The sequence below is a fragment of the Festucalex cinctus genome, chromosome 6 (assembly GCF_051991245.1).
Source record: "Festucalex cinctus isolate MCC-2025b chromosome 6, RoL_Fcin_1.0, whole genome shotgun sequence".
Classification (NCBI taxonomy): Eukaryota; Metazoa; Chordata; class Actinopteri; order Syngnathiformes; family Syngnathidae; genus Festucalex; species Festucalex cinctus.
Genome location: NC_135416.1, coordinates 11,363,195 through 11,377,738, shown reverse-complemented (window position 1 = coordinate 11,377,738; position 14,544 = coordinate 11,363,195). Strand labels below are relative to the sequence as shown.

General features: G+C 38.7%; 1 protein-coding gene across 14 annotated transcripts in view; it reads right to left on the bottom strand.

The window, feature by feature from the left end:
* The window catches only part of adgrl3.1 (adhesion G protein-coupled receptor L3.1), a 191,157-nt gene that overhangs the window by 22,760 nt on the left and 153,853 nt on the right, over positions 1 to 14,544 (bottom strand). For all 14 annotated transcript variants that reach the window (XM_077523786.1, XM_077523789.1, XM_077523790.1 and 11 more), the window contains 3 exons: positions 13,112 to 13,321; positions 4,769 to 4,989; positions 103 to 169 (listed from right to left, as the gene is read on the bottom strand). In XM_077523786.1, the coding sequence (XP_077379912.1) occupies positions 103 to 169; positions 4,769 to 4,989; positions 13,112 to 13,321 (498 nt within the window). The remainder of the gene's footprint in view (positions 1 to 102; positions 170 to 4,768; positions 4,990 to 13,111; positions 13,322 to 14,544) is intronic.

Genomic DNA, 14,544 nt, shown 5'->3' with positions numbered 1-14,544 from the left:
GAGATTTGGCAACACTTCCACTTAAGTTGCACAAAGAATACGGCAAGCCAAGCCAAGTGCGCTGAGAGTGAGCATGCATGCGTGTGCGCGCGTGTATCTCACCATTATGATGAGTGTAGCAGGGCCTATAAAGCTCCAGATAAAGTATGTATCCAGTCGCAGCCAGCACCTAAAGAGAGAGGAAAGATGCAGGGGGATTAAAACATGTCTCCGAGGGATGCTGGCTGGCAAAGATTTACTAGCAGATGACAGCTTATGCATCACACACGTGCACTCGCGCGCGCTCCGGAGGGGAAGGGGAACAAGTTATTTACATGACTTTCAAATGCATCACGACAGAGGTGGAGGACAAATGGAATTGGGAGAAATACGGGAACGATGGAGTGAAAGACAGGAAGCACATGGCTCAATCATACATCAGAACACTGAAGGTGAGATGGCGAGCGATGATCACCTGTCATTAATACAACTTTACTCTCCCCCATGGGCACATGATGGGGTGATGAAACATATAACATGATGTATTCATGTGAATAAGACTGGAAGACTATTTATAGAGTGTGGGGTTGAGAGTACTATGAAGAACAGAGGGTAATACATGCAACACAAATACACACTTTGCATAATTACACAAAAACTCATTTCCATAAAACTTCAAGGTACCAAAGGAAAACTCTTTCAGTTCTGGCGAGCCAGATCAGTGGTTCTCAAACTAAAGTCACCGCATGTATGCATATATTGCTACACCTAAACTTTCCTCATTTGCAGCATGCAAGGGATGAAAAAGCGCACCTTCCACTCGGGGGGTTACACCCCCGCGCTGAAAAAGTTTCACAGGAGCAAAATGGCCGAGTGATTCACGGCCAGCTGCTTTTGAATTATTAATCTTTCAATTTCCACCACATTAGAGCGCTCCTCCATTACGGGGGCCCCGCACTGTGCCACTGTATCTTCCACCATGGCCTCCTGCGTCAAGTCATCGCTCCCCACCTTCATTATGAGACATGAGCGAGATTTGGGGCGCAATAGGGGGCGTTGTATCATATTTTTGTTCAAAAAGACAAGAAGTGGTGCCATTTCCAAGGCGGTGGTTGATAAATGAGTCGCATAACTCATGTTTTGCTTCTACAAATGGTGCCATTACCATTAGCTGGATTTAATATCCAATCAGTCATGGAGGGACACAGGTTGTTTAGGTGAAACATTACACTAACTGGCCACAAAGTTCGGCATATCTACACATTGCAACAATCCAACACATTGCAAAGGTACTGTATTAACAATGTGATATATTTGTCACTTACATTTTGTCATACAGGCCTTTGTTTGATCACATTTACTTACTTAAAGGTTTGAAATATTAATAAATAAATATATATAATAAATATAATTAAAAAAATAATAATTAATAAAAACTGTACTATGACTGGGCAATAAATCAAATTAATTCAATTAATCATCATTTTAAAAATCGAATTGTTGAAAATGTGCTAAATTGTGAAGTCAAATTTTTGTCTTCTGGATTATTAAAAGCTGTTGTTCTTATGTTTTGTTACATCCAAATGTTATTGTGAGTTTTTGCCCAAGTGGCGGAATGCTGGATGGGTTGTTTACAACACGTTTACAATACAACTACTTAATTGTAACATTTAAGCACAAACTATGAATGTTAAGTTTATGTTAAAACTGATTTAGAATTATTATTATTATTATTATTATTATTATTATTATTATTATTATTATTATTATTATTATTATTATTATTATTATTATTATTGTCTGAACATTTTGCATCGGAATTATTTTAAAACAAATGAACCTTTAATAAATACATTTTTTTGTTTTCTTTTTTAGATTAAAATTTATTAAAATAAAAATATACATATGTATTTATATCATATTGAGATTTCAGTTTTTGGGCATATCGCCCAGTTCTGAACTTCACACATTTTTTAATAGTTAGTTGTACCAAATGACATGTCCAGTGAATTATATGAAGCACTTTTTTATGCACTTCAATTAAACAAATTTTCCCATTTTATTTGGATGAAATAATCTTCAATTGATATGATAGCTGCTGTTTGTTGTTATTGACACTGTCAAGGTATTTTAATTTGTGAGAAAAAAAAAAGACTATTTTGGGCTCAGGCCAAGTTTGATTTGGAAGATGAATCGCTTGGTTTGATGCTCATGTGAATGGAGGCCTTGTGATGAATTGATAGCTTCAAATCTAATATTATAATTAAAACATGTTTTTGAAACTTGCTGGTTTGTGACAACACTCTGAAGTCTATTGTAGTAATTTTGTCTTTTTTACTGTGCAACAAATCTAATTGTCTAAAAAGATTTCTGTCAGCTGGCCCACAAAAGTACACCGTGTGAACATTCAGCTGGAGCCCGGCATGCAGATTTATCTTTTATTGATTATCCAAAGATGAAATATTGAACTAAGTGGCATCGGTGCATCTTCAACATCAAATTCAAGCCTTTCCCACTTGCCCAACTTCCACAGAGTGATGCGCACCTCGTGGAAAGCTGAACTTTTACAAACGGTATCCGGAGCAGCAGAGTGAAAATGTGAATCATTTAACAGCTTGATAATGTGCTGTCATTGTTCACTGCCTGCATGGAAGCACTTATTTATAAGGCACCCGGGCAATAGATTTTAAATGTTTAACATAAACGTCTAAAGTTTGAAAAATGCAACATTCATGCACAGTCCTTATATTTCCCAGTGCATCAAATATGTGTGGTGCATTTTCAAATCATGTCTTAACTATCCAATCAAAATCAAGTATATTCAAGTTTGAGCTTTTGTTTGTTGCCTAAAATGAAGCCACAACATTAGGTACACCAATACAGTCTGATGATAGCCAATAGCGCACGGACACACAAGCTACATAGTTGGAGGTCTCCAAGACCAACTTCTTAGATCTGTGACCTTCCTAGCTAACTTTATATATATCATCCAGTCATACCTCAGTTCATTTTTCTGCGATGTCAAGGACTATCAGTGTGTTTCCCATGCTCCACATTGAAAGGGAATATGTCATTCATGGTCACAACGGCGCACAACAAAAATACCAACACTTGGTCTAAATCTGTAAGGGCCGTTTTAGACCAATTTTTCCATTGCAAAACATACTCACATACTCAAACTCAGACTATTTGTATGGCACAGTGGATCTTTATAAAGTGACATGGCAACTACTGACCTGGTGTCAGTATCACAATTATTTGTGTTGAACAGGGTAAAGTTTTGAAAACACTGTCATCTTTTACTGTTTTTACTTGGTTATTGTGTCCAATCAGAGTGTTCGAGTATAATTCCTGAATCTCTCACATCCTATGATATAGTTACATGGTAAACAGGAAATTCTGTCGAGTAAATTTTACTCTATTTAGAGTGGGACCAAATAGACTCAGTTATAGAGTGATATTTAAACTTGGAAGAGAGTGAAAATAAAGATTTGGAAAAAATAAAAAATAAAAGCAACTCAAGTGTGGAGGAACGAATTCACGACTTTCAGCTTGGGAGTCAGCCGATCTACTCCCTGAGACATGCAGCTCCTGCTTTCTGTTAGTATATCGCTCGTGTCAGCTGCAGCTGATTCCATGATTGCATGGACTCTTCCTCTCTAAGAGACCAAAAACAGTCTTTGGAGATAAGCAAACAGTAAGAGGGGCAGAGCTCAGGTGGTAGTGTGGCAGCCTTCCAAGCTGAAGATTGTGAGTTCGTTCCTCAACCCTTGAGTGCCTTTTATTTTTTTGTATTCTTTCTTTTACTCTCTTCCTAGTGTAAATCTTAGTTTACTCTAAAACTGAATCTATTTGGTCCCACTCTAAATAGTCAAATTTACTCTACATAATTTACTGTGTATCTGTGGATTTCCACAAAATAGTTGAATTAAGCAGCCCTATATCTATTCTTTCATGCATTTATGAATGGCGGGAGCATTGTTAGTTATTGGGCTGTAATTTTAGTCGCGTATAACTCAACAATATCATGGTGGTAGTGTGGCCCAATGGTAGAGTAGTTGTCTCACAACCCAGAGGTTGTGGGTTTGATCCCATGCCATTGTGACCATGTCAAAGTCTTCTTGAGCAAGATACTGAACCTGATGCTGTGTCATGAGTAGTTGAATGTGAAGTACTTTGAGGGCGTTGTAAGATGGAAAAGCGCTATATAAATAAAGTGCCATTTACCAGGAACAATCATACTAATATTTTTCATCCTGATATTTTGTTGTTGTCACTAAATAAGCTTTAAAATGTTATTATGCAGGCTTATGTAATGTTGTGGCCAGTGAGTGCACGAGCATCTCTGAATAAACTGGTGACCTCATTCCCCAGGCATAGGTCATACATGTTGAAACTTTCATGAGATTGACTCTTGCGCATGGGGCATGCATATGCTTCGTACGAATGAGGTGTTGGCTGCCTTGTCTCTTGGATTCAGTCTGCGGCTCAGTCAAGCATGCATTCATATGTCGTCATGTACGTCTCCCTCTCGGGAATAAATCTGCTGCACACAAAGAGGCCAAGCTTTCGTATTCACACCCTTTCAATATTCTCACATTGTTGTGCTCCTGTAGGCAGTCTCACTTCTCTCTGCCCCTATTCCGCCATCCTTCACTGCTTTTTCCCTATCTCAGCCTCTCTGTAGTGACACTTCTCAAGCGCTCGCAGAGTCCAGTGCCACAGCCAAAACGACAGCAGGCACACTCCCTCCATCCCATCCCTCCTTCACCCCCCCCATATCGCTTACACTCGGTCGGTGCCGTAGCTCCTGTAGTCCACTGCTGCGGAGACGGCCACTATGACAGCAGGCACGCCATATCCTGCCAGGTAGAAGTACTTAGTCCGGGAGTGTTCGCTCTCAAACACCTCCACCAGCATGATGTATAGCTGCACCCCTTCCAGGAACATCCAGGTGAAGGCTGCCAAGAAGAAGAAATGGAGCAGGGCAGCAAAGACTGCGCAGGCAATCTGGTGAGGAAAAAAAAAAAAAGAGGAGATGATTTAAATAAATAAACACTATCACAGCACTTATATAATATTCAAATTGATGGCTGTACAGTTTTTTTTTAAGAAAGTTTAAAAAGAAGGCAAAATAACTTTGGCTGTGACTCAGATTCCTAAAGCACTCCAGTAGTTTATCACATTCAAATAAGGGAGGAACTGTGAGCATTTGGAAACTGGGTTGCTAATAGTGGAATTGACATTTGAGTTGAAGGTAGACTAAATAGAAAAAACAGCACACTCTCACTCATCACATATTCTAATGACAATTACAGACAACGGAACCACTTCGAGACAACACTAATGGTGGAGCTGTTTCTTAACCTCAACAAGTCCCCAAAGAAGACCGGTCAAAAAATATAAGTGACAAGCTGGCGCCACAGACGCTGATTTACACTTGCTGGTGAGACAAGCGCACCCTTCAAAAGGTCTGCGAGGAAGATTAAGAAATGAGTTGGGGTGACGCTCAAGAGGAATAGAATGAGCAAAATGGTTTGGATGGTTGAGCAGTAAAAAGACAAGAAAGGCCAAACTAACCAGCTAATTCATATTAAATAGTTTGTGTTGAAATTAAAATTTATGTATGGATTTCCTGATGGAAACAAATGATTAACATTCAAAGACAAAATTACTGAAGTTCAACATTATCATCCATTTTCTATATGATTTATCCTCATTAATTCGGGTCATGGATAAACTGCAGCATATCTCAGAATCAGATTTATTGGCCAAGTATGTAAAGCAGGGGTCTCCAAGTTCGGTCCTCGAGAGCCCCTATGCAGCCTGTTTTCCATGTTTCTCTCCACTAACACACCTGAAACATGATCGGGATCGTTATCAGGCTTAAGGAAGCCTGACGGTTTGCTAAACAACGCCCTGAGTTTCTTAGGTGAAAAAAAAAGGACAAATATGAGGAAGAGGGGAGTGAAAAATGATTTTGGAGTACAGCAGGCAGGCTTGAAGACAGGCCCTCCGCAATGATAGCCGACATACAATAGACAAAAGTGCTATACTTTACAGTATTTAATCATAACTTCAATGCAGTTGTGATTCATTGGTTGCAGTAAATAACCTCAAGCAAAGACCAACATTTTCCCTGCCAATGAACGGATTTCATTCAAAATAGAATTATAGTTATCATAAAAAAAAAATGAACGACTATAATGCCATGGATATACTGCATTTGATTTTTTTTTTTTTTTACCCCCACACAAAACACTGTTCATATAATAGACACAACGTCCACACTCATTTATTTACTCAATACAGTTAGGGGTGTAAGACATAAGTGTGAACACAATACACTTCTACTAATTACAGTGAATTACAAACTGTACACAATTATTGTAATAACAGGCTGCAAATAACAGCATTACCTGTGCTAAGGCATGGTTAAATGTTGCCAATGAAAATGATGAATGCACGTATATCACATTGCGGTCGCCAGCACATGCTGACAGATGATAAAGATGTAAAATGAGTTAGAGAGGCAGATGATGAGACATTTAAAAAGCCCTCTGAGAGAGACTGTCTGGCAGATATATACAGTATATATATATAAAGAAAAAGAGAGCAGCAAAGATGAGCAGTTGGAAAATGAAAAGAGAAGCATCGAGCCTAAAACAGCATTAACAATTGAGGAAATAGGGCAGGAAGAAAAGAATAGTGCTTAAGAAAAGAGGCAGAGGGAAGAATGATCTGTGCGATTTGGACCATCATTTCCATGGCGATCTAAAGAGTCGTTGAATGAAAACGCTCAAAGTGTGACTTTTTCTAATGAAAGCGCTTGCAGAGGGAGACAATTACCTAATGTCTGATAGACAATGAGTTTAGGGAGCCGGGGAGTCGCTCATTTCCATTTCTAACGACGCCGCGTTTTGTCTTTATGCACACAAAGACACACACAGGTATAAAATAAGGCTGTGCTGCTTATGCACAGTCATTTGGTTTTCCTGATGGATTTACTGGCTTAACCGGCTACAAGCTAAGTGACGCTGAAGATGTTAATGGAGGTCACGAGTAGCCACCGGTAATTAACGGGAGAGTGGTCTGCGCACGCACGGCGGCAAGCGCGCATAGAAAGACACATGATCCCGTCCACGAAGCCGCAGAGAAGCACACGACCCCAAAAGACAATATCGAAATGTGTTGTTCTCTTCTCTGCCATTGACAATTAGAAGCTTTTCCTAATGGACACTTGCAAAGCTACTCTGTGGAGGCGATGAAGGATGCTGCCAGACAGGCGGTCCATCAATAAATGTTTCTAAAACACAAAATTATGTGACCTATACAGAGCTGGATCAATCAGTTCCACGATTGGGGGATCTCGCTAGGATGAATTAGTCATGCTTTTGTGCAAATGACTTCTTTTAGTCACAATACAACATTTGCGCCACAAAGTTGACTAATACCAGTTGTTTTCATCAAAGATGACGACAAAAATATTTCTTTGAAGGCCCTTTTTCATGACAATAACAATGATTATAACATGGCTAGAAGTGCACATTTTTGTGGATGAGATAATAGGGGACGGAAATGTTCGTGTCCGGTGCGTGGCAGAATTCTGCGTGGAGGCTGGTTAGACCTGATGTTGGTAAATCAAAAAATGAGCACAGGCTGGTGGATCTGTGTGAGGCACAGCTGTGAAGCCACAACCGACTTCAATTATCAAACCCGCTCCTTTCATTCCCTTTGACCTTCACTCCCAAAAATGTGTTTACATGTTTTTCTATGCGTTTTTTTTTTTTTTATGGAAGAGCATACAGAAGGCTTTGATGCAGCTTCTGACATGAAGAGGTGGATCAAAGCAATGGTAAAAACGGCCAGTAGGTGGCAGAAGAGTATAAGAGATCAGTCAGAATTTATTTTTTATTTTTTATTTTTTTCCTCAGCCAGGGCCATGTTGCAACAGGCTCTTTTTGTCAGTGTTTTCACCAGGAATGAGAATATTGTTGAAACTTAGAATTATTCTAATGCTAATTGCTGCAATACAGAAACAGATACAAATATATATATATATATATATTTTTTTTTTCCTGATGAAAGAAGAGACTCTAATCTTTCTTCAGTGTAAATGGCTGTTAATTGCGGTGCTAGCGTCTCGACATGGTGGAAGCACATCAGCGCTGATACCCAGTGGAATGATGTCAAAAATATAAAACAACAATTAAGAGGGTTTTATGCCTGCTGTTTACATAATTATGAATGAAATACTTTGTAGTCGAACAGCTGTCTATCCTGTGCTGGTGTTAGATGTGGTCTGAGTATGCGTAAGGTTCAGATTGACTTCCTGCCACCAAATTGTCACTCGGCCAGGCGCATCTTCCAGACATTCCTTCAGCTGTGCCTGCCCGCCAAGCTTGGCTTGAATTGTTTGCTAAATTGGCAAACATGCACATATGCAGTGAGCCTTGCTGATTAAAAAAAAAATAAAACAAAATCAGTTGGATTGAAAATCAATTGAGTTTGTCAAACACATACACATACATACCCAATATATAATGCATACTGTATATCCAAAAGCCGAATTGCTAGAAATGTTGTTTCATAATTGATTGATTTTTTTTTTTTTTTTTTTTGAATGAATGGAGCTTTACTTAGTGTGCATTACATTTGCAGCCTTGAAAAAGTCCCAAGGTGACGTGTCCGTGTCCAGCTTTGTGTCACTGCATGCTTGATGTGTGGATAGGCAAACTTTTGTATATATGCTAAATAAACTACTTCATTTCAAACAATTCTGCTTGCTGCTACGCCTCACCGAACTCGGAAAGAGATAACATTGTTATCCTGATATGTTTGCCGGGCATTTTTATTGGGAAAATTGGATTTCGTTTTGTCATTGTTAGTTTCTGTTTTCAGTTTGCGGCTACGTTGACTGACAGCAAATGAAGCCCACAAGGGATTTACTTTTGTTTTGCATCGTCATCTGCACAGAGTATACTCTAATTGATCAGCTAATGTAACAGATTTAGCTCATGAGTCAGCAAGCAGGTTGAAAATGTGTTTTGATTTTTCTTTCTGCAGCGGTAACAGAAACAAAAGATATATAATTATAGTTAGAGAAAGCACACTAAAATGAATGAGCTTGACATCCCAAATTAACCTACAATCTAATTCCCAGCTTCTAAATCATAATGAATAATTGTTTTCAAGCCGAAAGTATTGGAATCACGTCAATTGAGATTAGCGAAGGGTCTGGCCAGCCTTGGCTATCGCTAATCAACTGAACGCACTGCATCAGTGAGCGTGATGAATATGACCAAGAAGACCATGAAAGGACTCCACTTCACACTGACACAGTGACCCGGAATAAAACTGCTCAAAATGATCTTGTATTATTGGATATGAACTCAGATTCTCAGGTTTAATATGAATATAAAAAGACAAGTGTGCTGCTGCGCAGGCATCATTTACATATTTATGTATTTATCCCTTTTACATCCCAAACATACTCAATTCACACAATAAAACAGCATTGGAAAAAATGTGTCTGCTTAATGTCTGCATGTTGAATGTGTCTGTATGGAGCAGCTTGTAAAATGTAGGTTGAACTGAAATTCATGCATTAAGATCCCTGGCAGAACCAAATGGATTTTGGGATTAAAAAAAATAAAATAAAATATATTCATACTAACCTGAGGGTGAATGACTCATGGAAGAAAGTGAAGCAGGATTGAAGTTGCACATTATTAGAGGCAGAGCCAATACATAGCCATGTGCACATACTCCATTATGAAATGTACCATATTTTTCAAACTATAAATCACATTTTTTTTTCATAGATTGGCTGGTCCTGCGACTTATACTCAGGCGTGACTTGTTGTATATTAAAATAAGAGCTTGGACTGCCACACAAAATCCCCATTCCCAAATCATATTGACATTCTGTGCATTACTACCTCTTTCATTCCGCTGGTGGTAATGCACCAAAATAATCTGCCAAGCGGCAGAACAGTAGAAGAGGAAATGGAAGAAGATATGGAAGAAGTCATGCATGAGCGGTTGGTTGCACCAAAAGTGGCAACTGCCAAAAGAAAGTAGAAATGAAAGAAGAAGAAATATAAGACGAAGATGAAGTAGTCGTCATGGCAACTAATGTGTGACATAATTATCACTAGCACGCAGTCAAGACAACAATTTACTATTTACAGCAGCAAAAGGTGCACTAAATCAACCAGTATTCTATTTTCTATTATCTATGTGACACAGGATTGTACGTAGTTAAGGTAAGCCATTTTAAACATAAAACAACAACAACAACAAAAAGTGTTCGTAGTTAGAAGAATTCGAATGCAACCAGAACCAGCAGTTGATGAGCTGTTTTCTTTCCTTGTGCTGCCTGACAAATTGAGGCTTTGGCACTCCTTTTTTGGGGCCATGTGAATATCCAAAATGGCACATTTCAACAATGCTCTCAGTTTCTGAAGGGTCAAGAGTTGAAACAGTGCGCACTCAGAGCGTATTTCCGATCGCACCCACGGTTTGGGAACGGGAAATTTGAAGGCGAATCTCAGCTCTACTGTTCTTGGTCTTGTTTTTTGTAAAACAAATTTCCACTCATAAATGTGACTTATACTCTGGATTTAAATGTTGTTTTTTTTTTCTTTTTTTTCTGCAAACATTGCATTGACTGGTGTGACTTAAACTCTGGAGCGACTTATAGACTGAAAAATATGGTGCACGCCTCTGGATTTAATGGTGTATTAATTTATTTAATTTTGGCACTTTTGGTCCTCCATACATGCCTACAGGGATATGGCAGGGATGTAGCGCCTACGATCCATTTTTTTCAACAATACTATACGTATACAGTGCTCAGCATAAACGAGTACACCGCAACAGTTTGTGAGAACACCTTTAGTTTCCTATCAGAATTAAGATTTTCTTTTTGATACTATACTAGAAAATACTCCCACAAATGTGGGCCATTGATTGCAAACAAGATTTGTTAATTAGTATCCACAAAAAGTTGTATTTAATTAAATTTATTAAAGTCAATTTAGCACAAATAAGCAGACCCCGAGAAAAAGACAATTTGTTAATTCCAGGCCTAGCAGACAAGTTGCTATCCATAACAACTCATGGAGGTCACAGAAAATACTAGGTGGTGTCGTTACTGTTGTGGAATGCATTTTTTTTTTTTTTTTTTTTTGCATTACTTAATTTCATTAAACTGAAGATTTTGTAATCTATGCATTCTATTACAACCTTAGTTTCATATTGTGAGAAGTGCATATTCTACAGAAAACATTTTGTCAAAATTTAGCAAATTGTTCTTATGTTCATTGAGATATTGAATAAAATGTTTACATTTTTCGAAGGGGGTGTACTCATACGATATATGCTGAGCACTGTATATAGTATGGGACTTATAAACTGAAATGACTCTCTGATAGGAAAAAGGTTCCCCACTTAAATAAAAAAAAAAAAAAAGAAAAGAAAATGGGTCTTCTGCATTCCATATAAGACATTTCAGTCACGCAAAGTTACTTCTATTACTGTTTTTTTTTTTTTTACTTCACACAATTAAAAGAAAAATGTTATGTAATGCTGGTTTGACTACAAAGCCTTTATTAGAGATTTTTTCAGTGCCGGATTTTTTGGCAATTAATCTGAGTGAAAAAAAAAAAAAAGAGTGGCTTGTGGGTCAGGAAGAAATTGAAACCTGTTTCATTCCGTTTTTTTATTTTTAATTTAAGCTTCCTCAGCCATCTTGTACCACACGCATTACTACTGCACATGATGACAGTGGCTCATTTGCAAGGACTTAAGGTTTTGGAATCACAAGATCAAGTTTGAAGAAAATGTCAGATGGAAACTAGCTGTTGGAGAGATGCTAGTTTGCTTTCTGACTACTATAAAGGTGCCCTTGAGCAAGGCACTGAGCGTGTTCCTGAGCTCAAAAGGTACATAACGTTTGCACATCCTTTTCAGTTTAACATCTCTCCTTTGCCTGCATGTACGTAATATGGTTATTTGTGGAGTCTGGGTTGGGTCAAGCTGTATTTTACAATTTTCAAAATGTGCAGAATTTCACACATTATTTCATGTTAAAGATTAGATAGCTCTTAATATGAAAAGGAAAATGCATTGAGCTGTCACCAATGTCTTACAAATACAATTATGCCATCTAGTGACAGAAAAATGACCTCAACACAAATCAATATCACACTCGTTTTTTTCACAGTACCGTACAGCTTTTTAATTTTAACTCAATTTTACGAATTATTATGACATTAAAATACTGATCCATGATTAAAAGACAAAGCTATATTTCTATTAGTTTAACATTTGTTTTCCACTTTTATGTTGACAAGAGTATGAAAACTTAGAAAAAAATATTGTACATTTTATTGTACATTTAGAACAGATATAACATTTATGATTAATCCTGAGTTAAATACTGAAGTCATGCGATTAATTACGATTAAAAATTTTAATCGCCCGACACCCCTAAAAAAGTTAATATTTCTGGCCCAGGACAAGTTAATAATAATAATAATAATAATAATAATAGTTAATAATAATAATAATAATAATAATAATAATAATAATAATAATAATCCATTTACTGATCCGCTTATTCCTCACAAGGGTCGCGGGGGTGCTGGAGCCTCTCCCAGCTGGTTTCAGGCAGTACACCCTGGACTGGTTGCCAGCCAATCGCAGGGCACACAGAAACAAACAACCACTCTTACTCACAAGCACACCTAGGGACAATTCATAGAGTTCAAGTAACCTGCCAAGCATGTCTTTGGAATGTGGGAGGAGACCGGAGTACCCGGAGAAGACCCACACAGGGACGGGGAGAACATGCAAACTCCACCCAGGAAGGCCAGAGCCTGGACTCGAACCCGAGTCCTCCGTACTGGGAGGCGGACGTGCTAAAAACTCAACCCCTGTGCTGCCCAATAATAATAATAATAATAATAATAATAATAATAATAATAATAATAACCATAATAATAATGCTCCAAATTTCCAAAGTATTTTGTCCATATAATGCATACAACAGCAGTGATTTCTGCAACGCTATTAAAAAAAAAAAAAAAGACTGCCTGGTCCTACCATATTGCATCTGTTTTCTTACCGGCTGGTCTGCTCTGTTGATTCCGACCAGGAAGAGCGACTCAGCAATGAAGAGGCTGATGCAGAGGTTCTTATGGATGGTGTTGCGGTCGCTCTGCAGCCCGCGGAAAAAGCAGAAGGTGAAGATGCAGATGAGCAGGCAGACCAGGGACAGCAGGATGCCCACCCAGGTGATTACGTCCAGGAGCAGGTCGTGGATGCTGTCTGCTTTCTGTGAACAACACGAGAGAAAAACACAAGCAGTGTATATCTGACCAGAATATGAAACAAACAATGACATGAAATGACCCTCCCAGACGTGAATGATGGCGGTCTGGCTGTGTGTCATTGAGCGTTCGGAGTCAGGGCGTTCCACAGTGTTGCACAGGTGTTCCACCTCTATCTATCAGTGTCCTGCAAGCTGGCAAGCTGATCTGTGTTCAACACAGCAGTGGCGTGATCGATATACCGTTTCAAAGCCTCACGCTGCATTCGCATACGGCCGCCAAGTAAGCGAGCCCTGACAATGACCTCTCTTTGAAATAACACTCGTCCTCTGGCTGAGAGGCAGTGAATAGCAAAACATAATTGACCCTATTATAAACATATAGTATTTATCTCTTTATTCTTACGTGATTTGGACTGACTGCGTTAACCAGAATAGCAAACAATTGATCGTAATCAACAATCTTTGTTGTTTAAATTGGCATCAATCACTTTGAGGTTTGAAAGTGAGATATTTTGTGTGGGATAAATCCAACTTCACACCTTCCTTGAATGCAGCATTATGTATGACTAGTAATTGGCCCCCCGCGGCTGAAGCCAGAGGGCAGCCATCTTACATTGCAATTTTTACTGGCAACTTCTGTTTTTTTGTTTGCTGAAAACACGTCAGTGCGTGTTTTTTGCTAGGAACCCCATATGGAGTCATGAGAGCTTCTCAAAGAATGAACTTCACTGTTTACATTGACCATTCAGAGAATTATATTATATTTTTCATCATTCATGTGATTCAGAGTATATTATCTCAATATTTGGGACACGATTCACGCAAACTTTTTCTAATGTTTGCAAAGGTAGCACATTTTGATTTCTCGTTAAAGGTCACAACTTTCACTAAACGTTCGACAAATGTTTGAAACCTTTTGCTTGTTGCAAGTAAATTTTAACGTACGACATATTGCAAGGCTGACACATGCATGACTTTTGGCCACGATCTTGTCGTGGCAAGTCGTGCCATTGTGGGGCACGAAATGGGAGGTTTCCACACTGTTCACGACGACTTCACGAATGCGTGACCATTCGTGTCCACATTGACATGAACTGGCACGACGAGTTTGCGCATAGTTCGCGCATAGTTTGCGCATAGTTTACGCACTTCCCACATTTGCACGACGAGTTCGCGCAATCTGGACGGTGTCGTGCCGACTTGGGCACGCCATATAAAAAGGGGGC